The sequence below is a fragment of the Lichenostomus cassidix genome, chromosome Z (assembly GCF_008360975.1).
Source record: "Lichenostomus cassidix isolate B80296 chromosome Z, HeHo_3.0, whole genome shotgun sequence".
Taxonomy (NCBI): Eukaryota; Metazoa; Chordata; class Aves; order Passeriformes; family Meliphagidae; genus Lichenostomus; species Lichenostomus cassidix.
This window is the reverse complement of record NC_139511.1, coordinates 37148085-37173632: the sequence shown is the minus strand read 5'-3', so window position 1 is coordinate 37173632 and position 25548 is coordinate 37148085. Positions and strand designations below refer to the sequence as shown.

The 25548-nt window shown below is 42.0% G+C and overlaps 1 protein-coding gene across 3 annotated transcripts in view; it reads left to right on the top strand.

Moving 5' to 3' along the window:
* Positions 1-935: 935 nt before the first annotated feature.
* DAPK1 (death associated protein kinase 1) overlaps positions 936-25548 on the top strand; it is an 86478-nt gene continuing 61865 nt past the window's right edge. For 2 of the 3 annotated variants that reach the window (XM_085043375.1, XM_085043373.1), the window contains exons 1-2: positions 936-1038; positions 1446-1591. In XM_085043375.1, coding sequence (XP_084899501.1) covers positions 1530-1591 — 62 coding nt within the window. In that variant the 5' untranslated portion in view covers positions 936-1038; positions 1446-1529. The remainder of the gene's footprint in view (positions 1039-1445; positions 1592-25548) is intronic. The other variant, XM_085043374.1, reaches the window with a different exon arrangement.

The window sequence follows — 25548 nt, the reverse complement described above, 5'->3', positions numbered from 1 at the left end:
ACTTCCTTTTACCTTTAATGAGCAGTTCTCTCTCTGAACACCTCAAAAGTTCAGCTGGAACTTAAAAGCTGCTCAGTTACCTGACATCATGTACCCTTTTGAGGCTGAACAAAATGGACGGGAGGAAAAGAGCTACTACGAAAAACACTTGTCTCCAGAATGTAATCAGTACTCAGCTTGGCATGGGACCAATAGACCACAGAAAACATCAGGCCCTGGGAAAGCCCAGCCAGAGAAGCAGAAGCAGCACATGCAAGGACAGGGAACATAAGGTGCAACACTCTGTGGAGAGAGTTGACTGTATCTTATATTTTAGAAAGAGTCATTATTATGGTCTGGTAAGAGAATACCTGCAAACAACAGCACGTATGTGTCTGCTTCGCGAGGTGCCCGAGAGCGCTGCCAGCGGCAGGAGCTCCCTTCTCCATGTGGCCCGGGAACACTCGATGTGCCCGGCGAGCGCACGTGTGCCAGGCTACAGCTGCCCTCCCGAACTCACCGCTGCCGGCGCGGTCCGGAGGGGACGGGACGGGGTGGGCGCCGGGATGGGGAGCGTTTTTTCGGTAGAGCAGGGCGCCGGCAGTGGGAGGGCGGAGGGCAGCGGCCGCCAGCTCACCCTGCCCGGGGCGCGGGGCGGGCGGAGGCGCGGGCTGCGGGAGGGCGCGGCCGGCGGGCGCACACAACGGCCGTGCCGGGAGCCGCCCGCAGAGCCGCGCTGGGCGGGTCCCGCCGCCGCGGGCTCGCCGTGCCGTGCCGGGCCGTGCCGGGCCGGGCTGTGCCGGCGGGGCGGGGCGGGGCGGGGCGGGCGCACCTGGCCGGGGCGAGCGGCAGCGGCGGGCAGGGAGGGAGGCCGGCCGCGGCGAGGGGCGAGGGGCGGAGGGCGGCGCGGCGGGCGGGCCGCTCCTCTCCTCATTGGCCGCGCGGCGACACCGCGAGTGCTGCGCGCCGGCCGGGAGCGCCCGCGGCGCTGTCGCCGCTTCCCAGGTAGCGGAGCGGCGGGAGCGGCGGGAGCCGCAGCAGCGGCGGGAGGGTGAGCGGGTAAGCGGGTGGCGCCGCGGCAGCGCAGAACCGGCCCCGCCAGCCCGGCCCGGCGGCGCGGACGGGATCCCCCGCCTCGCCCGGGGTCAGGTTGCGGGGATGGCCGGGGGGGCTCCTGCCGCAGGCCCGGCGGCACGTCCCGGTTGACCGGGCAACGGAGCCACTGAGGAATGCGGCGGGCGGGCGGCTGGGCGCCGGTGGCCGCCACGGCAGCTGGGCGGCTGCCCGCTCCGGGGAAGGGGCGGGGGCTTGGGGCGCCGCTTTCTTCTCCCGGCGCACGGGCAGGGGCAGGGGAGGTGCCCTCGGTCCGCGGGTGTCGCTTCCTTCGCGTGTAAGGAAGGCGGGGAGCGCCCCCGGCGCCGGGAGGGACCGCGGGCAGGGGCGTTCACCTCCGCGCTCCTCCGCAGGGCGCGCAGCCGAGCGCGGGGCGGCTCCGGGCGCTGGTGATGAGGGCGCCGAGCAGGGGCTGAAGCCGGCGGCGGGCGGCGACCATGACGGTGTTTCGTCAGGAGAACCTGGAGGAGCACTACGAGACGGGCGAGGACCTCGGCAGGTGGGTGCGGGCGGATGGAGTCCTGTCCGCTGACCGCGGCGGGGCGAGGGACGAGGGCAGGCTCGCAGCCACTCTGCCTTTCCACCCTGTCTAAGATGCCAGAAGACGGGAAAGAGAGTTGGATTTGAAGTTACCGCGTCTTTGTCTTTTCAGTACGGGTCTGATGGGATTTTTGGACCCGGACAGTTGCTGAGTGGTGCCTGCTCGCCTTTCCGCCGTGCCGGTGCTGTGCTGTGCTGTGCCTAGGGGCGAACCTGCTGCCGGAGGCGCGGCTGTGGCACTGCGAGGCTCGCTGCTGTTCGCCGGGCGGGGAACGGGAGACGGGCTGGGCTTGCAGGAGAGAAGTTTGCATTGTTCCTAGTGTGAAGGACTACGTTTATATTGCGTGTTGGATTTTTCTTTAAAAACCGGATTTAAGAAGAGAGAGAGGATCTGTATTTCATCGGTACTACTGGGGTGAAGGTCACTGTCTGGGTATCGCTGTTGGAGCTGGAAGTCAGATTCAGGGATGTGAGCAGAGCGCTGCAGATGCAGAGCTCCGTGTTTGGACCTTGATTCTTGAATGCTGTGTAGTTGCAAGGTCCTCCGAGCTCACACTAGTCATGCTATGGTTTTTCAGTGCTTGCCTTGTTTTAAAACTGTTAAAACACTGAATTGTGTTACATGCGAGTCCTTTTCATCTTCTTGCCTCCTTCTTTAAGGAGGAATCCGATGGCATTCTAGCACACCGGTATGGCAGAATCCTTTTTTAGTGTTCATCTTGGTGATTCCAAACCATAGGATCAGTGTGCAGTTAACAGAGCATTCAGTGTGCATGGGACAGATGCTCCCATATCTACCTGTGTGTACCTTTCCAGTGAAGGGGCCAGTCATAGCAAATGTTGCGAACAAGGTACTTGAATAGGCAGAAACTTAGAAATATCTCATGGTTTCTTAAAAAAAAAAAAAAAGGAAAAAAGAAAAAAAAAAAGGAAATAAAAAATGCCTAAACCACAACCAACCAACCAACCAAAAAATCCCCCACATTATAAGTAAGTTAATTGCGCTGTATTTCATCCCATTTACATACAAGTTTGTTGACATGACTTGACAATGAAGATGTACTTTTATTTCCACATAGTGTTCTGGATCGGCGTTTTTATACATCTGGAATAACATTCTGTGTTAGACTGTGAAGTAATATTAACTTATTGGATAACTGGATAGGACGATGTGTTATCAAGCTAAAGGAAAGGGATTTTTTTGGCACCTAAAATTGTTTGATTTGATTTCCAGTTTTTTTGACAAGAATACATAGTGTTCCAAAATTCAGGTTTCTGGACTCTTAAAAATAAAAATGATTGTTGAGCTTACAGGTAGTGATACATGATTGACTTATAGAAGAAAATGAAGACAAATATATTGTGGGATTTTAAGGTTCGTCAGGGAGAAGATGGAGACAATATGCAAGTTTACAAAGTGTTAAGGTTTATGTAACTTCTCTTTTATTTTTTTTAAGAGGAAGTGTCAGTGCAATGTTTGGTCCCTATTACATATTTATGAAATAGAACAATTGCCCTTAGGCAAATTACATAAGAAATGTTTAAGTATATGGAGGTTTTTTCCAAATAAGTGTTCTTTGGAAGTCATATATTAGCTCCAGAATACAGCAGTGGAGAGCTGTAAAAACTTCATTTTTACGGTATGGGAAGAGCAAAAATTGAAAACGTTAGGCAGTAAAACAAAACAAAATAAAACCAAACCAAGCGAACAACCAAAAAAACAGAACAAACCAAAAGTTTCAAATTGGCAGAGTGTTAGGTAATGGTGTTAATTTAAAAATTGTGTATTCATTTGATCACTTACCAACAGGGTATGAAAGCACTGAGGGGTTTATCCTTCCTAATGCTATATAAGCTTGGCATGCAGTCTAAACCTATAATGTTTTATGAATTCTAAAAAATGTTAAAATCTACTCTACTTTGCACTTGAAAAAGAGTAAAGAAATCTAAGAACCTCGTCAATTTTATCTACTTTTGTGAGAAAATACCAGTGGATGGTAAAACATTGTGAAATGTTTGACAGGGCCTTTGCTTTAAAAATGGAATATAATTATTTAAAAGGGCCAAAGCTTTCACTTCAACATCATTTTAAGGAACCAGGAGTGTTCCAGTGTAAAATACTGGCATAAAACCATAAGAGTAAGCAAATCTCAGGATAGTTGTTGTAGGGTTTATTTCAGTGGTGTTTTTAACTTCTTTTTGAACTTAAATTTCTATGGTTGCATGAAATATATTTTTGTTGATGTGTCATTTTCCATTCCTCATTTACCCCTTAGTAGGTTTCTGACTGTTAGGTTTGCATATAAGTGTAGTTACTGTTAAAATACAGTGAATATACCTTTGACTTTAAAATTTCCTGTATTTATTTGGGAACCCAAATTGTGAATTTATACTTCAGGTAAGCAATGATGAAAGGTTCCATTTTGCAAAATCAATGTATTTTTCCCCTTCTCATGGAAGAATGCTTTTATTTCGTCTTACTTAGCTGCAGGCATGAAGCATACAAGGTGAACAAATTAATAAGTGAGTTTTTATTGACAGAGTTGTGTTTGAATGAAAAGATCTTTAAGTTAGTTCCTAGGCCAACCTGCTTTTTCAGAGAGCTCAGTGAAGATGCAAATACTCAGGTATTTTAATAATCTTCACTGTTTTCCCTTGTAAAAGACTTAAGTCTTTATTACATTGTAACAATTCTGACAGTAACTAGAATAAAAAATCATTTGAATAAGAAAGGTGACTTGAAGAAAGCAAATGGGCTGTGTAAATGAAATTTTTGATGGAAAGTAATAAAGGAGGTTTAAATATTGCTTAGCATAAAACCTAGGGTTGTTGGAAATAAAGGGAAGGGATGATGGTGTGATTGAGCTGAAAAAAAATTGCATTCTCTAGTTTTCTATGCTTTTGCCATATTTCACCATGCTTTTTCAGAAAAAGTAATAAATAATCATAGTCGTATTACCAAAAGGTTTAAGTTTTCTAGTGTTTAGTTCATTTTCATTTATGCCTGGGGAGTATAAGAAAAAAGAAATTTGGAATTGTGAATACTGACAGAATCACCCTTATTTATTTTTCTTGCCCATATGTGATTTCTCCTGACAAGTTCACGGCTGTTCAGGTTGGTTTATCTTAAGCTTTTGTACCAAAGCAATCTTGTGAGACTTACGGATCTAATGCTATCTTTAGAACATGTAAGAAGATTGCTCCTGATAAATGTATGTTGCATTGCATACACTTATTTTGTTTTCCATCTTACAAATTTGAAATTACATGTGTTGTCCAGATGCAGGCTACCTACAGATGCATTAAGTAATCATTTAACCATGACGTTTCAAGGGGTGGTAAACATTATCATGGAAGAGCAACAAATCTGTTAAAAGCTATTTTGTTATTTTAATTCTGTCTGCAGTTGCAGGTGGTGTGACTGCGCATTTTAAATAAGTAAAAGCACTGCTGTAGTGCTTTTACTTCAGTCTGCCCAAAAGTCAGGAATTCAAGTTGAGCAGTGTTAAAAATTGCTCACTATGGTGACCAAACAAGTAAAGGTCCTCAAACCACACCAAACTTTTCAAAGTATGTTTCTACTTTCCAGACTCGCCTTGCTTGGGAATTCATATAGAATTGTGAGAAATGTGGTGTTGCTTAAATAATTTTAGGGAGAGCTATCCATAAGCTATACTTATGGTATAAGTACATGCTGTGTTTGTCTGTGTGAATTGAAAGGATTTTGCTCCTGATCTTATAGACAGCTCCTTTCTTCACCCCCTACAACAACATTTGGGTTTTTTTTTGTTTTATTTTCCTTCAAGCTTTCATGTGCTTTCTAAAAGAGATGCAGACTTTTAAGATAAAGTTTTGGAATTGAAGAATGGTATTTGCATTGCCCTGTGTTTCACAATGTTTAGATTCTTGTTGATTCAGAAAGTAGGAAGAGGTAGCTTAGAGTTTTGAATGTCAAGCTTGTTTGGACTTGTTGGACTCACTGGGGAAGACTTGTAACTTGTTGAAGGAAAGCTACACTGACTTTTGCTGGTTTTGGTGGCTGCTCTGACTCTGCCTGGTAGCTTACTAAGTGGAGATGCTAAGAGTAAAAAGCAGCAAGCTAACCCTGCTACTTAATGTACCCAATCGCTTTATCAGTTGTGAGAAAAAAATGCAAAGGATAACATGCTGAAGATGTCGATAAGAGAAAACAGAGCTGTGCAAATATGTACTTACATTCTGTAAAACATTCCTCTACCTTTCAGAGTTGAGTGAAAAAGGATTTTTTTTTTTTTCCCCTGGGTAGTGGAAAATTATTTCCATGGTAAGCAGGGAGTATGTAAGCTGAATATACAAATATATATTTACATTTTTATATATATATTAGATATAGATATATATGTAGATAGATATCGATATAGACATATGCATGTGTGTGGTTTTGATTATTCAGATATCAGTTTTGAGTAGCACTGCTTTTTACAACTGCGGAGGCTGCCTGTCATCTATCCAAAGACCATAACTCTAACTACATTGTACTTCTGTATTGGGAAAAAGTAAAAACACCAAAAAAAACCCAAACAAACCAGCTTGAATGGCAACCAGAATTTGACCTTCATGGCACTTTTCAGGCTTTCAAGCTAATCTTGCTAACTAGCCTATGTACTAAAATGGCATCAGTATTGTCAGGCTCTGTTGTGAGATTTATAGGATGTGAAACTTGTTTCAGGTGATACTTCTTTCAAAATGGTCACATTTAAAACCCATGACAACCATCTTTAATATTGTTATAGTGTAACATTTTTTCCTATGGATTGTCAAAAAGTCACATGGGGGAGGGGAAGAAGCAATATGAAAGATGGTTTTGTAAGGCTAAAAGTGTAAGCTATAAAATTATTAACTGTTTTACCTTGAAATTTCCAGTTTCTGTTTCCTTGGGTTTTCTTTCTGTAAGCTCATCTCCATTGCTTCATTAAAAATCAATCATGTGTTAACCTTCCTTATCATACAGCAGTAAAGTGGTTAAACTCTGAAGAAGCAGAAGGTGCAGACTTCTGCAGTGCCATTTCCTGTGTTATTCATATGGGCACAGTGATAAATACTGCAGCTGTCTAATTCACTGTTTTTATAACTACTTTATGCAAATTTTAGTTGTACATGATAATTAATTAAATTGAGTGGGCTATATGAGTTTTGCAGGGAAAAGGACCTCAGAAAGAACTCTGAAAATGTTGACAACAAAGCCCCTGTTTGACCAGGAGACCTGGTTGGTTGGTGTCTTTGTGTGCTCTTTTGTTTTTATTTGAAGAATTGAAAGTTGTGTAGTTCAAATTACGTCAAATAACCCTTTCTGTGCTGTGAACTGAGCACATGTTTTATCAGTCTTGTCAATCCTCAGAGGAGAAGTTGGTTATTCCATGCTTGTCTGTGAGTCCTGGCTTTGGTGGTTGCATGGGTACTGAAAAGGAAGGTTCATGGTCGTTTTTTACAACCATGGAAAGCATGGTTGTAAAAATTATGCGTCTCAAGTCACTTTGCCTCCCAGACATGGCTCCAAATGTTTCCTTTTCACAAATGCACCATAACCTGCAAGCTGCTGATTGCGCAGACTGCAAGAGCTGTCATAATACAGTGCCACTAGTGACAATTGCTGCCGTATAAAATGTGCTGAGAGGTTTGCTTCGTGAAAAGCACAAGAAGTGCTGATGCTTTTTTGGGTATAACTTGGTCCTACTTACTTTATTTCTCTCTCTGGGGGAGAATAATGACTGCTTTGTATGGCTTTTAAAATACAGTGTAATAAAAACTAGAGCTTGCTGATTATTCTGTGCTTTCAGTTTAAAAGCACGAATCTTTGTAAATCTAAACTCATCAGGAAGCAGATAAAAATGCTTGTCTGAATTTCCTTCTAGCCAGGCTCAGTGAGGCATGATCAGTACCAGAGCAGGCATGTTAGGGGTGTGCTGAAACTTCAGTCTGCAAACTTCTGTCCTTCTGGGCTTTCTGGACTTGTCTTTCTGTGTTTGTGGGATTTTTTTGGTGTTGTTTTTTTCCCTCACCATTTTCTCCCTTTACAGATATTCGAGTATGTCAGTTTTTCTGCTGTAACTATGTATACTGAGCAGAGGTTGGCCCCTTTAGCCTAGGAAGGGAAGGCTGACACTGCCTTTTCATGAGAGCTTTGTTCAAAGCTCAGGCTGCACTGTTGGTAGTTGAAAAGATGAGTATCTCTTTCCTCTACTGTGTGTTTCTCTGTAGGTTGTTTTGTTTCGTTGTTTTTTTGTGTTTTCTTTTTTTTTCTTCATTTGTTTGGGGTTTTTTTATGTAATGCTGCTGTCAAAGGGGAAAAATACCCCACCTTATATGTAATCTATGGCAGTTGTGCACTCTCAGATCGGCTGAAAGCACTGAAATCTCAGCCTCCGTGGAGCTGCAATTGCCTCCATAAATCTACTTCAAGTTAAATATGCAGGAGGGATGGAGATAAAGAGTCACTTTACTACAAAGACAGAAGAACATAAACCAACAACAAGGAAGTTTAAGCTGGAAATTAGGAGAGCTATGGGTGGTGCAACAGTTCTGGAGTAGCCTTCACAAATGTTTGTTGCACTTAGTCAGAGGTGTTCAAAGCTGTACCAGTTTTGGAGGAGACTGCGTGTTTCTTGTGAGACCCTGGCTTAATGTCCTGGTGTCTTCCTGTTTTTAACTAGCTTGGTTAGCAAACCCGTGCAACTTGTTGATACAATTTTATAATCTGAAGAAAGGGTGCCAGTTAAAGCAGTGGCTCAGCAGCTCATTTCCTGGGTGGTTTTCCTGGGTGGTAGTGACTTTGTAGGAGCTCTGTCTCAAATAAAACTGTTTTTACTCAAACTGTGTTTTGACCCCCTTGAAGGAAGATAGGTGACAAAAAGGAGCATTATCCACCAAGCCTGAACAGCATTCATTGACTTGCCCGGCAGCGTAGTAAATCATATTTAACTGTGATGAGTTCATGGCTGAGATGGGTGGAAACTGAGAGAAGTGTAGAAAAACCTAAAGATCTTTACTATTTTGCTGCGTATCTGCCTTGTGCAGTGAATTTTGGCATAACGTGTGAAATTTTGCAGAACTGGGCACAAAGGCCGATGCGAGGAGTCTGACATAGGTGCCATTGCTAAATTCTTAGGTCTTGTCTAGGAGGCGATACAGGAAGAGTGGAACTTGCACATGTTAGTTGTTGGGAGACATTCCTGTTGGTTTTGGTGCAATTATGGAACAGACTAATGACAGAGATGAATTGTGGGGGCAGGTGTCTCTCCATATCCTTGCAAACCTTGCTACATGCTCCTTTACATGTTACTTGCAGGTCTTGTTTCTCTATTTCAAAGAGATTGCTGCTGTCCTCTTCTAAAGTGAAGAAGAGATGCTAAGCTAAGGTGGTGAAGGTGTGGGAAGAAGCTTCTTAAGAAAGAAGACTTAAAACTTCGGTACATTTAGCCTTGCACCACTAAGCTTGGAGTGGTATGATATTTTTAATACACTGGAAGTATTAAAATGCTTGGTGTAACAAAGAAACTTTAAAAACTGGATTTAAATTTACAGTTTTCACAAATGGTTTTGGAGGCTGGAATTGAAAGGCTACTTGCCTCAAGGAGAATGACCTTAGGGGACCTCTTGAAATGAGACCAGTGTGAACAGGGAATCTAAACTGAATCAAGAATGTGCTTGTAAAATTAAAGGAAACAATTTCATGATACTGTTCTGGAAAGGGAGAAAGCTGATAAGTCATTGTGGATATCTTGGATCAGTTTCCTGGAAACTCTCTTTCAAAGTTTCCAGGCATAACCCTTGAGGTAGCCCTTGAGGATGTTGTCCTGTTGTACTAAAAGTGTGCTGTTATTGGGTTGTTGGAATTTTGTGGGTTTTTTTTGGTTGTGGCACACATTGATGATAGAGGGAATATCTTTGTAACAGGTGCTTTTCACACAGTCCCAGAATAGTTCTGTAAAACACTATGTTGAGTAATCCACATGGTGGTCTGCAGCCTTATTCTCTTGGTTTTAGAAGCTTAATTTCCTTCCCCTTATTCCCTCCTGTTTGTGTAAGCTGATGTGCCAAACCATGTGTGCTTCCAGAGGCAATAATGTTGAGGAGGAAGCATTGCTGTGTGGCTGCCCAGACCACATGGGTGCTTTGACCACCAGCAGCAGGGACCCTGCAGTGCATTGATGTGCCACTCTACCAGAGCAAGCCTTCCCCATTAACACCTGCTTGCAGGTGCAAGTTTTTGTTTGTTATGAAGCTTGGATGGTCTTGCCATTTATACATGTATTCTGCATTTAACTGAAAGAAAAATACCTTACTGGGTGGTCATAAACATATGGGGAGACATCCAAAGCTTGGGAGATTTCACAGTTGGTGTAAATTACAACTGTTTTTACATACTGATTAAAATGTATAGTTTGGGGGTTTTTCTGAATTATGCCAAGGAGTGAGGTTTTGGAAAGGATAAAAATTGCTTGGGGTAATAGCATTTCTCTGTGCACTTCTTGTGTAAACAGAATGCTAAGAGCTTGTAACTGAACCAGTGTACTGGAAATATTTTATTTCCACTATGGCTTTACTTGTGAACAATTAATGGTGTTTTTTTAAGTTTTCACAAGTTTCTCTGAGTCCTGCTTTTTCTGCCTGGTGTGTAAATTGGCTTCTGGGCTCTTGTACTTTCCCTTCAGTGTTCTTTCAAGTGTCAGTGGTTGTTCTAGATTTGAGGTACTGGCTAGGTGTGCCTGTAGAAGTATGCACTTAGAGTACCTGCTTTCATACCATGGGAACTGATAGCAGAGGGACATTTTCCCCAGATCAGTTTGTTGGACCTGTAGTGTTCTGAAACTGGTTCTCTTATGGGACAGAGAAAGGCTTTTCCTATTCTGGAATCTGGTGATTTTTAACTGTCTTGTTAAAGAGAGAAGTGGTATGGAGACTCTCATCTCTTCTCTCCTATTCTCTCTGTTTGCTGAAGGTTTTAAAGAAGAGGATTGAACTTCCCTGCTGCTATATTTCTAAAGGAGACTGAGAAAGCCAATGCATAAAACTTCAAATCATGTGTATCTTTTGTGGTGGTTGTTATTCGGTGCTGTGCTTACTTTGCCTATGTAGATATAACTGAGTGCCACTAATGTCTGTGTTAACTGATAATGTTGTATTCTGATAAGGTTTACAATTAAGTTATTCTGTTATGTCAAATTATTCTGCCAGGTTTAATGGGTGACAAGGTGTGTAGTTTCCTCCTTTTGTCCACAGTGGAAAATTACACTAGTGTGTGTCTTACTTGGGTCCTACAACTTTCAGGCCAATAACTCAATATTGAATAATTCCATCAAGGAGACGGGGAGCTTTTTATTGTATAAGAAAAAGAGTATATGAGAGTCTTGAACAGTAACAAAATTTAACTTTCTTTTGATACCTGTCTTCTTGTTGACTCAACTCCTTTATTGGGACACTTGGCTCCTGTTACCTTTCAGAAAGGTGATGCAGATGTAATCGTAGAAGTAGATATTTCAGCTTCTCTCCTTCAACTTTCTTTTTCTGTTAGGGACTTTGTTTTGTTTGCTTTGGATTTTTGTGTGTGTGTTTGTGTTTTGTTGTGGTTTTTATTCCCTGTAAACACAGACTTCAGACATTTCGGTATGGGAGTTCTGACTTTGTTGATGTATTATCTGTCTGGCAGTATTTTCTTCTCTCCATGAGCAGGGCCATCTGCGTAGAATTGCCATTGATTCCCTGGGAAAGGAAAGCATGTCAGGGAATTGCTTAGTTCCTTATGTCTCATCTTTTCTTGTGGCTTTTTATTTGAAAGGGCCTTCTGATACTATTTACATCACATTCTTGCCTAAAAGGAGTATATCTTTTTTCCTGGTTTTGCTGCCAGTTATAACATTAGCTGAAGAACAAACCATTCCAGATTCTATCTTGCAAAGCTGGTCTACTTTTGCTGCCCCTTTTGTTCCTCTGGAAAGAAACCTTTACATTAGTGTTCCTCCTAGGGGTGTGTTCGTTCCTGGTCAGTGCTGCTGTGCCTGCCTGCGAGCCCATCCGGTGAGGCTAAGCCAGCCTAGTGCAAGGGTGAGTGAATGGGATGGTTGTGTTCCTCACCCACGGAGCTGCATTCACCTGTGCTAGCACTGGCACCATCCTGAGCGCAGCCTGGAAGCGGGAGGGGATTACAGATTGAGCTCCCTGAACTGGGTCAACATGGGCATGTCAGACAAGGATCAGTGCCAGCCGCCGGCGCGGCGTAGGAATGCACGGCCAGCAGGATGGGGCAGCCTCTGTTTGTGACAGATACTGGCTCAGCCTACTAAACCTCACAGTAAAGCCTGTACCCTCTGTGCTCTGCATCAGTGCTGTGCAGGTGTGGCCAGCTGAGACCACGTGGAAGAGCTGCTCTCAACTGGGAAGCAAAACCTATGGTTAAAGCTGGACAATGAGACTGGTGACAGCACACTCTGAGTATGTTTTCCTGTGGCAGCAGCCACAGCATAGCCAGACAAGCCCTCCTTTGCACAAGGGTCAGGGGCAACAACTTGGAATATTTACTCTTCTTTTAAGGTGTTCTAAATTCCTAAGTGCCAAAGCTTGTCTATGAATAGTTGTGAATAGAAGCTGAATATCTGGGGAAGCAGGCAGTTACCTGGCTGCAAATAGTGGCTCATAAAACCGTAATTTATATGGAAGTTACTAAAGCCCTTAGCATGAGATTCATGTTTGTGACACAAACTGCTTTGTTTGTAATGCCATATCATCTTAAAAAGCTGCCTTTAAGTCAAGGAGAAGCACTGTTTTCATCACTGACTTAAGTGATGTGTTTATAGCTCAGTGAGTTTCTTACATATTTAGCTAACATCAAATTAATAACTGGGGGAAAAATTCCGGATTTTTCTGCACAAAAAATTACTCCACCATCTTTTGTGGAGCATAAGGAGTTGTTTGATTCTCTTAGTGCTCTAATGCTGAAAGGTTAATGATACCTGTGGATTTTAGTGATTCATCATACTTGGAAGAAATGGACAGTAACCAAACATTAAATCCTTTCCACACTTTTAATTCATATAATTTCTAGGAAAACTTGAGTCATAACCTGTTTGAGGCTTTGCAGTCCATCCTCACTTCTGCTCAGTGATTAGATTTCACCCTTTTCCTAGTAAGTGTTTGAACGATCCATACTCTGACTGTATTAAATGATTTTTTTTCAAGTACACTGAAATAAACATTTTCTTATGTTGTTTTAATGTATTTAACAGGTGCAGCTGTACTGTGAAAGTGATGCATTTCTGTGTTTTTATTTGTGGCCATTCCACACAGATACCTTCCAGAGTCAAAATCTGCATAGGAATACTGTTTATAGGCACAGTCCTATTGCTCATTAATATGCTATAAAACAAGAGTTCCTGAGAAGGTGAAATGAAGGAAGGCTGTTCTTGTGATGAAAGAGAGGATCATGCAAGTGAGGTGATGACTCATTATCATTAATGATAATCTTTTATCATTAATGATAAGTATTATCACTAGAGTTTTCTTCCCCAAGCTGAAGGACAAACACTCACTCAGGCATGCTTCATAGCCCAGTGCTGAGAAGAGAGGCATATAACTCAAAACACTGGTTATGAAATAGCAGCAAGAACAGCCAAATAGCATCACCACAGTCAAATGTTTGTTCTGCTCATATGTTTTAATTTTCACACCAGGCTCCTGGTTTGAGAATTTCTGAGCAAGTGATAGCTTTGCTTTTATAATCAGTTCCAAGACAGACTTATGTCACACGAGTCTTTTAACATTTAGCTAGATTAATTTATGATTTAATGTTAATTGCTGAGCTGGTTTACAAATTTCATTAAAAGCCCGAAAGAAGGGGAAAATGAAGTACTAAATAACAGTAGAAGCATTAAGACTCTACTTAAGTACTTGCAAGGTATTAAGTACTTGCAAGGCATATTAAGTTCTGTATTTATATGCATATGTACTTAGGCATTAATTCTTAAAGTACCTGTATGCGTACATGTACTTTTTAATACCATGAATGGCAGTAGCTTGAAAATCTGTGGCATTGTTTGGATTATCTCTCTTTCTTTTCTTTTTTTCATTTTCCTTTATGTGTACAGATGTATAACTTCCAACTGCTTACAAATGCGAGTACTCCACTTTTCATAGTATGAGATGATTCCTGAAAAGGCTTTAGCAGATGTACATGTATTCAGACCAAATGGGTTTCTGCGAACTCCAGCCCAGGCATCATTAATAGGAAATGGGTGACATACAGCTGCCTTTGAAGTTTTACAGCCATACATATTCCTCTAGCTTATACATTAAATACCACTACATTCTGACATGGACTTCACATCAATATTTTAAGCTCCTCTGTCTATGAGTAGACTTTGGTCAGAAGTAGTTTCGTGTGTATTATCTAGCTCTTCACATTCTGTAGTTTGATAATCACTGAAGTACTTTTATTAAGGCATTTGAGGAATAGGAATATCTCACATTTTCACTTTTGTGTTGTTTACCATCCTCAAGTTTTACTTTGAATCATACATGTGTTTAGATTGAGTTCATTCTCATACTGATTGTGTTGATCTTATATTTGTCATGTCACCTCATTCAGTGAATTATTTTTGTTCCCACTGTAACTGCAAAGGAGCAGCTCCAAATTCCTCTAGAACAGGTCAGTACTTTTTGCCTTTTAACAATGCTGTCGCGGTTTGACTCTGACTAAATGCCAGGCACTTCTGCTCTCTCTTGCTGCAGACGTGCAGGAGAGGGGAAAGAAAAAAAACTGTCAAAACACACACCAATCTCATGAGTTAAGTGAGATAGGACACTGGTAGGAGGACGCATGGAAGAAAGGGCAAATAGGCTCCAAACTTAAAGTTGCAAAGTGATTTAATTACCTAACCGAGTTGGAGGATAAATGAGAGGTAACAATAAACTTTTCATACACTATTTTCTTCACTCACTCCCCTCCCTCTTATGAACCCATTTTTATTCACCCCCTTTCCTCTTTTTAACTAACAGCTTGGGTGGGGGGGCAGGGTGTGGGGTATTTTCTCAGTCCACAGAGCAGGTCCATAAATCTGTTCATCACCACAATTTTTCTACTACAAATACTCTTTATCTCTACTTATTTCTCTCTCTAGACAGTTTCTCTGCTCTCACCCCCTCGCTATTAAGAAGCAGTCTCTCCACTCACCCCCCTTCCCTCATTCCAAACCATCAACACAGGCAGGAGGCAGAGTAAGGGGTTTGTTCTCTGATCAGTCTATCAGGGAGAGGGGTCCTTTACTTAGCCATGGGGTCCCTCCCACGAGAGACAGTCCTCTGGGAAATTCTTTGCCGTGGGTCCAATCTCACAAGCAACATCCCGCCCGAATTCTGCTGCAACATGAGTCCTCTTGTCCATAGGGTGCTGTGCAGACTCTCCTGAGCTGAGGCCAGGCTGCTTCCATGCCAGGAGCAAGGCCTGTCTCTCCCTTGCAAGGCCTTTGTAGCTTCAACTCTTTAGATGAGACTCCAACTGGATCAGAGCTTCTTCCAGGCATCCACCTGCTCCTCTGGCATGGGCTGTGGGTAGATTTCTGCATCCTTGTGGACTCCATGGGCTGCAGGGGGCCCTCCTGTTCCCCCCATGGCCTTCACCATGGCTAGCAGAGGGTTTTCAGCTCCAGCGCCTGGAGCACCTCCTCCCCCACCTTCTTCATTGACCTTGGCAATCTCCATGCTGTTCTCCCTTCACATATTTTCACCTCCACCTCCTCCTCCTCTAACTACAAAGAAGTGCGTGCCTATCTTGTCATGAATTTTTCTTAAATGTCAAAGATTAGTGACTCAGAAGTGTCTCTTGATAGAGAACCACAGAACACCAAGATTCAGTCAATCTTAACATTACATTTCTTTTTGTGAAAGTGAGAGAGACAGTGTGGCTGTGGAAGCGTGGTGTAGCACTGCACTTGTCTGTATGCAAGAAAGCTAAGAGCCCCTGAGCTTTGCAGTATTGCTTAGTCTCATATCAAAAAGAAAAATTTCAAAAAAATTTAACGTACCACACAGAAGACTGTACAAACTAATTCTCAGTTTCTCAAACTGTCTGTATAATGTCTGTGCACTAATATCACATTGAACTATATTAGATGAAACTTAAAAGTGAAATTTAATTCCATGGTAAAAAGAATTCACAATAAGGAACTATGAAAAAATGTTTATCTCCTGAGTAGTGAAAAGTTTTAGAGCTCCTGAAATGTGGAAATCATAGCCTTTAGATACTATGCTTTTGCTTACAAAGGAATAGCCAACAATTTTTTGTGGGTTTTTGTTTTGGTTTGGTTTGGTTTTGCATCTTCCTTCCCCCCAATAGTGTAATTGCTGTTCCTACTAGGCAGTAACTGGATTGCACAGCATAAAAATAGTGTCTGACCATTACTCAGTCTTTTGTATAAAATTTCAGCAACACTGGTAACTTGCATTTCTTGTCTCGTCTACTGGCACAGTGACAAGCATGCATGTTTGGTGTTACCCAGACTGTACAAGTGAATGCTGGATGGTTAATATGAAACTGGAGACAGAGCTGAATTGTTTATATACATACAGGAAGCAGGGAAGGCTTTGTCTCTGCCTGTCTGGTGTTTGCCTCTCGCCCACCTATTCAAGTGTTCAAAGCACTAGAAAAAGCAGGAAAGAGCATTTAGTCTTTGGCTACTTTCAGAAAAATAATTCAGTCAACTTCTAGAGCCATGTGTAAAGCTGTTGGTATGTCTCTGTTTTGTATCTGCAGTAATCCATGGGTTTCCAGGAGAACAGAATCATCAAACCTTCAGTAATGCTTCCAGCTTTTTCAGTGTGCCTTTTCTTCTGAACATCTGCTGCCAACATAGACCCAGAGTACTTTACTCATTCAAATTTGCGTGCCAAAACCCAAATGTGAATATAAGAAAAAGGATCTGACATCAGAATTCCTGCTTATGCAAAATAATCTTTAAAAAAAAAAAAAAAGAATTACAGAACTCTGTAAAAGCACGTAATATCTCTTTGTTCTGGTTAAAAGTAACAAAAATCTGCTTATTTGCCTGACAACTAAGCCACATCAATCCACTGACAAAAGTGTAATTTAGAATGAACAAGACAGTACTGGTGAACACATTGATGTGAAGAAGTTCCTTTTTGTTTCTGTGTACAGCTTGTGACTTGGAACACTTTTTCTATTTGTACACAGATGCCAGTTTTTCAATGCCAAGAATGTTCCTTTCATATGCTATAAAGTTCTAGCAACAGTGCAGCTCCTCTTTCTGGCAAGGGCTTTGTATGTGCTTGAGAGATAAATCCTTCTACTTCTTTTCTGCTTCATCAACCCCGCATGCTTTCATTCCTTGACCTTCAATTGCACTAAAGTAATTTTCAAGAGCACAGTTTGACCTAATTGCTTAGCAGAGTATGATCATGGAGAAACCCATATATTGTCTGATAACCCTGTGGTCATAACTTCTTTAAAGTCATGTGCTCCTTTGAAAGAAGACCACATTGATTGGAGGAAGGGCTGTGTGCTGATGCTATCTGTGGAAGATTTAGCAGCTGCAAGATCTTCCTTTTCTTTTTCTTTCATAGTCTGAAATACCATTGCCATGCCACCTTTTCTTTTTGAAATACCCTATCCTTCATGCTGCACAGCACCTGAGAAAGACAAGCTCTCTGTGCCTGATCAAGTTATGAATCTGTATCTTCTCCTAAGTGTGGATTTCTGCACATTGTTTCTTAGAAGGCTTGTGTGCATAGTGTAAATTTCAATTGCTCTCATAATGTGGAAGCAGGTAACTAATGAGAGGCCAGAAGTCAAAGTAAAGCAAGAGATGCAACGACCATTATTAGCCCCCTTGCTCTGAAAACGTTCAAGGCAAAGCAGCAAGCAATTGTAGGGGGAAGAGAGGGAGTATCATTGCCTCATGCCAGCAGTGCCTTTCTTACCTGCACCTTGCTGCAAACCTTCAGCTGCCTTTTCAGTATGGGTGGCACTTTCTGTGTAGCTCATCAAGGCCATCTCTAAAAAAAAACCTGAAGCTGTATGTTGCTGTGGAGCGAAGCTTTCACCTGTGTTACCTTGTTTAGTGCATTGATGAATGTGGGGCTACACTGTGAAGAGTCTCTTAACGCACTTCTGGTTTAAGCTCTGTGTAATGCTAACATAAATGAGAGAGTCAAGTGAAGGAATGTTTTCTCTGCCTCCTTTGTAAGGCAGATGGAAATTACTTTCAAGTTCCTTGTGTATGTCTATCTGTACTAAAACAAGTCACAAATTAAGTGGAGGCACAGGAGTTTTTCAAGCTTATGGAGTAGCCTAGAGACAGGAAAATTCACTTGCTAAAATAAGACCTTCACTGTCAAGTGGGAAGTGTTTTAGGATTATTGAAGTTGACAATCTGCAAAGTGCAAGGAAGAACATAATTGTATCATAGCTGCTATTGGGTTCATTTTAAAAACAAAATAATTGTGAGATATTAATTTTTATATTTTCCTGGAGGATTGATTGTACCTCCGTAGGAGATTTCATTGTGCAGGAGCTTTGAATTGTATTGAGTTTTATTTGACTTGTAGCACTTAGTAGTATCCTTTATGCTCTCATCGTGACTGCTTTTTTCAGTGAAAAAGAAAGGTCAGGTGGGAGAGCTCTTCTGACTGTCACTTTCAGTTGAAAATTAGTATGCAAACTATAATGTTTTTTTTTGTTTATGTGTTCCAGTATAGTCAATTTTTTTGTCTCTTCTGTAACTTCTTTTTTAAAAAGTTAGGGACAATAAGGTGACTTTTTTTTTTAAGTGCCATGTGTGTACTGCCTGCCATGTGTTATCAAGGATGTCTTTTCAAATTATTATTATTCATTTTATGCAATTCTATTGGTTCGTAATTTATGCTATAAAGTCTCCAGCCCATGGCCCTTGACCATACAACATTAAGTAGTCTTGTAGCCTGTCTTTTGGAAGTAATGAGAGGTAAAGGCAGGCGAGAATATATTTATGAGGGAGATGATTCACTTTTTTATTAAAATAAAGGTGGAGGGGAAGAAGACTGTACAGGGTATAAGGTAGTTGTGTTTCTGTGCTTGTTTTTTCTTCCATTTTTACCCCATATGTAGATTATACTGTTATTGGCATGTTTTGAGAGGTCTAGTGTTTAGTCATCTGCACAAAATTACTTAATAATGAAGTTCTCTTCCTTCGCTCAATTCTCTTGTTCATTTGGGAGGACTATGAATTTTTAAACGACTTTTAACATGTTTCATTTGAGCACAGCTTTCTTCTTCTGGTAAGTAATGTTATCAACACTGTTTATGGCTGGTGGTTTTTCAGAATGTTCTACATTCTTAATAATGAATAGCAGACATAGAGAAAAAGAAGGATCTCTTGAAATAGTTTCCCAGCTCAGTTAGACCAGAAACACTTGAAAAAGCAAGATAACATAATGTGATGTTTATTGAACTGAGCATTGAATCCACCCTGTAGGGAAAGGGATGAGCTTTATGGATATCACCTTGTTGGTGGTTATAAAATGTGCGTGAGAGCGTTTGGGTTGCATGTACCTGCATGGAGGTAGTTACTGCACATTTATCAGATACACGATGTAGCCTTATGCTGACATAAGGGCAGGTTTATTCTAGTTTCACAATAGGTATTTGTAAAGGCTTTTGGTTTTGTAGCGTGGAGCAGGGTGCTTGCTTTAACAAAAGCAAAGAGGAGCTACACATTTCACTTACCATTTCAGTAGAATTCCCATATTTCGAGATTGCACAGGGAAGAAACTCATTAATCTTTGTAAAGCTCAGACCAGGTTGTTAAGTACATTTGACAGCTTGTTTGTATGTGGAGCTTTGTTTGAATCAATTGTGTTCCACCAATTGTTCTCTTTCTTCCTCCTTGTATTAAGGTTCTGTTGTTTCTGTACACCATCAGAAGCAACACATCACTGCCTTCTGGTTTGTCTTGGATGTTATCTTTGCTTACATTTGCTTTTTGCCCTCTGCACTTTGGCAGCTATTCAATCTCAACATGATATTCACTTCCTGCTGCCTGTTGGGTATTTTCCTTGACTTTATCTCCAAGTGTCAAAATGCACCATGCTGTCCTTAATTACTCAATAAACAGCCAGAAGTTGAGATTTCCCAGGATGTTGAAAGGTTGAAAACATCTTCACTTTTAGTCTAAAAGCATCTCCTTTGCCTGTGCTGTGCTTTTAGCCTATTATTATCTGCCTCAGAATGTTGACTTGTGTGGTAACAAGCTCACCTTGATATATAGTGTGTTCTCATCAGTTGACTTTTGGAGTTGCTTTTTTCTTGAAGTTGTTATAGATGTTTTAGCCAAAAGTTACTGGAATATTAAAAAAAACCCCAAAAACCCTAAAACCTTAGCTTAAAAATCAATCACAAGACAATAGTAAAACTGGGATCATTATCATCAGGAGACATCTTACAGTGAATTCTTATGTCTATATTAATTTTTAAATCGCTAATTATTAATATTTATTGTGGTTATTCATAAGTAACTGATGGAAAATTTCATTTCTCTGTAGCCATTTAGAATTTTTGTTCTGAAAATTGGACAGTAACTGTTCTTATACAGCGTAGGAAGATGTTGAGAAAAGAATTAGTGTAAATATCGTAACATTTTTCATATTCAAGTGCTTTTGAGAGGTCTCTAAAGGTCAATTTACAGACTCTGCCTTGCCATTTGCAGTAGCTGTATTGCTTTTAAGCAATACAGCTTTAGGTGTTTGGGATGAGTATTCCATTCTGTGTTCAGTTACAGGAGGTTACTCAATTTGACTGAAGAGCTATTTCAGAGATGGAGCCATAAAGTGGCCTTTTGATCTGCTCGTAATGAAACAACAGTTGAATTAATCACTTCTTTTCTTTGGAGACAGCCAGCATCCTGTATACAGCATCTCTATTGTCTGTGCATGCCTTCCTGCTGATGTTTCCAAGCATTCCAACTGCACATCACTACTTTTCTGGGATAAGATGATATAGTAAAGGAGTATCTTTATTATATTATGCATTTCTGTTGGATTTCAAGTTACAGGGACAGTTGTGGGGTTTGACCCTTCTGCTCACTTGAAAGGCCCCCCACAGCCATTGCAAGATGGCCCCATCGCTTGTTTTCTGTGGAATTTGCATATAACTTTGAAACAGTGAAAACTGATGAAAATTTTTAGGATTAACTTCATACTTTTTAACACAGATGGTTTGGTGCTACTGCTGAAAAGTTAGTGTAACAAAGTGTAATCTTTTCCATTCTGTCCTCTTAGCTTCATAGTTCAGGGATAAAATCATCTACAAGGAAAATTTTCTGACCTGTTTTGCACATTCTGTTGGTCTTAATTTAAAAACATGAGCTTATATTTAATTTTAGGTGATCCATCTCTCTAACTGTCCTATATAAAAACCAAATTTAATGTTTCCAGAATAGTATCCCAAATGTCGTGAACCTAGCTATAATTGATTTCAGATTTGTTTCTTAACCTGAGAGTAATTAATTTTCTGTGTTTGAAAGAAACTGAGCAGCCTGGGCTGCAGTGTTCTGCACTGATGGAGTTTGTAGTTCTAAGGCATAAGGGTCAAACAAGGGGTAAAGTTAGGCTCTTGGACTTTAGGAAAGCAGAATTCAAGCTCTTCAGGAAGAAGTGGGGTCTCCTGGGAGACTGCCCAGAGGAACAAGGGAGTAGAACAGAGCTGGCAGATCTTTGAGGAAGTCTTCATGGAGCACAAGAGCTGGCAATCCCCAGGAACAAGAAATCAGGCAGGGAAGGCAAGAGACTAGCATGGCTGAGTAGGGAACTGCTGGTTGAGCTAAAGGGAATGAATCAAATGCAGAGGCAGTGGAAACAAGGACAGGTGAGCTGGGAAGGGCACAGAGATGAAGTTCAGTTGTGTGGGATGGAGTGAGGAAAGCCAAAGTGTACCCTCCCAGATAAACAATGCTGGAAAACTGGTAAGAAAGGATGAGGAGAAGACTGAGGTACTCAACAATTTTTTTGCCTGAATCATCAAGGGCAACCTTCCTTCCCACACCCCTTAAGTGTGTGGAAAGCAGGGAGTGGACTGAGGGAGCAAAGTTGCTCCCACTATGAATAAAGATGTGGTTCTGGACCACCTGAGGAACCTAAACATACCTAATAAGTCCGTGAGTCGTGATGAGATACACCCCAAAGTCCTGAAGGAATTGACTGATGTAGGTGCCAAGCCACTCTCCATGGTGTTTGAAAAGTCATGGTAGTCAGGGTAAATCCCAGGTGACTGGAAGAGGAGAAGCATTGCACTCATCTTTAAAAAGGGTAGAAAGGAGCACCCTGGAAACTGCTAACCTATCAGCCTCATCTCTGTCCCTGGGAATTTCATGGAACAGATCCTTCTGGAAGCTGTACTAAGGCACATGGGGGGCAGGAAAGTGACTCAAAACGGCACGGCTTCACCAAGGGCACTTCCTGCCTAACCAACCCAGTGGCCTTCTATGATGGGGTGACTACACCAGTGGATAAGGGAAGAGCTACCGATTTAATTTATGTGAACTTCTGTAAAGCCTTTGACACAGTCCCCCACAACATCCTTCTCTCTAAACTGGAGAGAAATAGATAAAAGAACTGATTGGAGGGTCCCTTCCAGAAGGTAGTGGTCAATGGCTCAGAGTCCCAATGGACATCAGTGACAAGGGGTGTCCCCTGGGGTTCGTACTGGGACCAGTGTTATTTATTATCTTCATTAATGATGTAAAGGAATCAAGTGCAGGTGACACCAAGCTGTATGGTGCTTTTGACACACTTGAAGCACAGGATGCCATCCAGAGGCACCTGGACAGGCTGGAGAAGTGGGTCCCTGGGAATCTCCTGAGGTTTAACAAGGCCAAATGCAAAGTGATGCACCTGGATTGGGGCAGCCCCTGGTATCAGCACAGGTTGGGGATGAACAGATGGAGAGCAGCCCTGGGGAGAAGGACTTGGGGTGCTGCTGGGTGAGAGGCTGGACATGACCCAGCTATGAGCACTCACAGCCCAGAGAGCAGCCCAAATGTGTCCTGGGCTGCATCCAAAGCAGTGTGGGCAGCAGGGCCAGGAGGGGATTCTGCCCCTCTGCTCTGCTCTGGTGAGACCCACCTGGAACTCTGCATTCAGCTCTGGGGTCCCAACACAGGACCTGTTGGAGTGAGTCCAGAGGAGGGAGGAAAAGCTGAGACAATTGGGTTTGTTCAACCTGGAGAAGAGAAGGCTTTGGGGTGACCTAACTTCAGCCTTCCTGCTCTTGAAAGGACCCTACAAGAAAGATGCAGAAAGACTCGTCTGAAGAGCATGTAGTGACAGGACAAACGACAATGGCTTCAAATGGAAAGAGAGTAAGTTTAGATTAGATACTAGACAAATACTCATTGCTGTGGTGGTAAGGTGGTAAGGCACTGGAACAGGTTGCCCAGAGAAGCTGTGGATGCCTCATCACTGGAAGTGTTCAAGGCCAGGCTGGATAGGGCTCTGAGCAACCTGGTCTAGTGGGAGTTGTGCCTGCCCATGGTAGAGAGGTTGGAACTTGACAAGCTTTAAAGTTCCTTCCAACCAAGGCCATTCTATGAATCTGTTATTTTAGGAAGACTACAAGCAACATTGGCACGAAGAACTTTAGCTCATTGCCGTTTTGTGTTAGGATATGTTACAGTAGCACTTTCTGCCATGCCTTGTGTGTATGAGGTTTGTTCTTTTTTAATTATTTTTTAAGCTGGATCATTCAGCATTTATAGTTGGTAGTAAATCTTGGTTTTGTGGGGTCAGTTTAAGAAGAGATATGACAAAAGGAAGAAGTAGCTGGGCATGCAGGGGGTAAGTATGGACATTTTTGTACCAGCTTCCCTTCTAGACAGAGAAAGAACGTGTTAGAGGCTCTTTCCACAATGCCATATGCTGTACAATTGTCACTGTGCTAGCAATCCAGCCCAACAAATGTTTATAAGCTCTATGATGTTAACATGAAAATTAGTGAAACGGAATTGTGGAACAAATAGTATTTTGGGAGGCCTATGAGTGGAAAAAATCATAAATTGATAATAAATTGCATAGAGAAGTCTCATATTGTTCTCAATAGTACTTTTTAACGCTAATTTTATGCACTCTCCTGATTTACTTTAGATATTTGTTTAATGTGTGGCCTACATAGGCTTAAACTTTGGAGCAGAGCTTTTAATTCAAAAGAGCTATGATCTTCCCTGCTTTCATGTTTTTGGAATTGTGGTGATACCTTCTTCGTACTACCCTGGTGCTGTTGAGTGAACTTTATTCCTTCTGTTACTCATGTGGCAGATGGGGTAAAGAGTTTCAGCATTATACCATGCAAAATCATGTGAGGGCAGAAGAAGTGACTGTTTCATGATGACTGTCTGGTTTCCATGTGATTGTCAGTTTCCTGTAGCATCTGCAGAAGAGGGCGGTGTCCTTTGTGCTCACTGTAATTCCAGTGACCCTGTACTTGCAATTGTGAGACTGCTGTATTTGTGCTTAGGTAGTGCTAGTGGTTCATATCCACAGCCTGCTCAGCATGTTATCTTTCATGTGGGTGCTTCTTCAAGCCCTTCTGTCATCTAGTTTAATCTTATTGTTATGTTCCCATTTCTGATAAACTGTGTTCTTTTAGCACCAAGCTGAAATGGTTGTGCGCAGGGGTGGCTTACAGCTGCCTCCTCGCTTTTCCTATGCAGCTGCTACTGCATTGCATCTTCCAAAGGGACATGGATTTTTGAGGAACCTTTGTTGGGAGATGTTTATACTCATTGTGAAGTCCATTTATATTTGCATCTCTGACAAAGGCTGTGTTTGCAGCAATGTCTGTGCTTACCCTATTCACTCTCAAAGGGAAGCTAGGACTCACATACATATTGGAATTTCAGCTTGTTTACTCAAATGTTCTTTGATTCACAGTTTGAGATAAACTTTCTCTGATGCTGAAGTTTTGCTTGGTTGGGTTTTTTAATTTCCTTGCTTTGAGAAAGCTTTCAAAAAGAGCAACAAATATCTTCAATTGTACTGCATTGAGAATGGCAGTGAATTTAAGCCTAAAAGCTGTTTATGAAACAGCTGAGACTCTCTCTTGTTGTTGCCAAGACAATGAAAATAATTTCAGAAGTTTTTCTGACTCTTTGTGTGATTGTATGGTTTCAGAAAGGAAGGTGTTGGACGATTCCCTACTCCATTTGACATATTTTCATGTATTGTTGGTTTTTGACTGCCAACCCTGCAGTAGTGTCGTTGCAGCAGCTGAGCTGTACACTTGCAGCAGCTGAGCTCAGCTCTCTGCCTGTCACCACCAACACACTATCACTTCTGCCAGCTAGACAGTCTTGTGGTTACACTTGGAGTAACACCTGTGCAAACTCATTAATTGCTAGAAAAATTTCACTGGTGTCATTCTAGGAAACAGGAAGCGAGCAGTCTGTATTTTCTGGCAATCTTTTCTTGTTTTTCCTCCAAAAACTTACTTTCCTCCCAGCACTTTTTGGCATTCAGCCATGACAAAGCTGTGAGGCCAAAGCAGCTCTTGCTGTGAAAGAAACACCTGACCTGTGAGGGAAGGAAGATTTTAACATGCAATTGTTGGTCTGCAGGTGCAAACTTGGGTGCCACCATGTATTCTGGACAGAATCTACCAAGATCATGAGTGTCTTCCATTAGTTTTTCTGTGGCTGCCAAGGAGTATGCCACATGGTTGCTCACAGCTTGTCAGAGTGAATATACTGCACGGGTTGCCATAACAAAACAGTCTTTCCTGCAGTGACAGACAATTGAATTCTGAATTGCACACCAGCACACTTGCCTTCTTGACATGGTACGAGGCGCTTTGCTTCCAAGTGCAAGACAGTCAAGGGCCGTGTAAGAAACCAAGTCTTACTTTCTTTG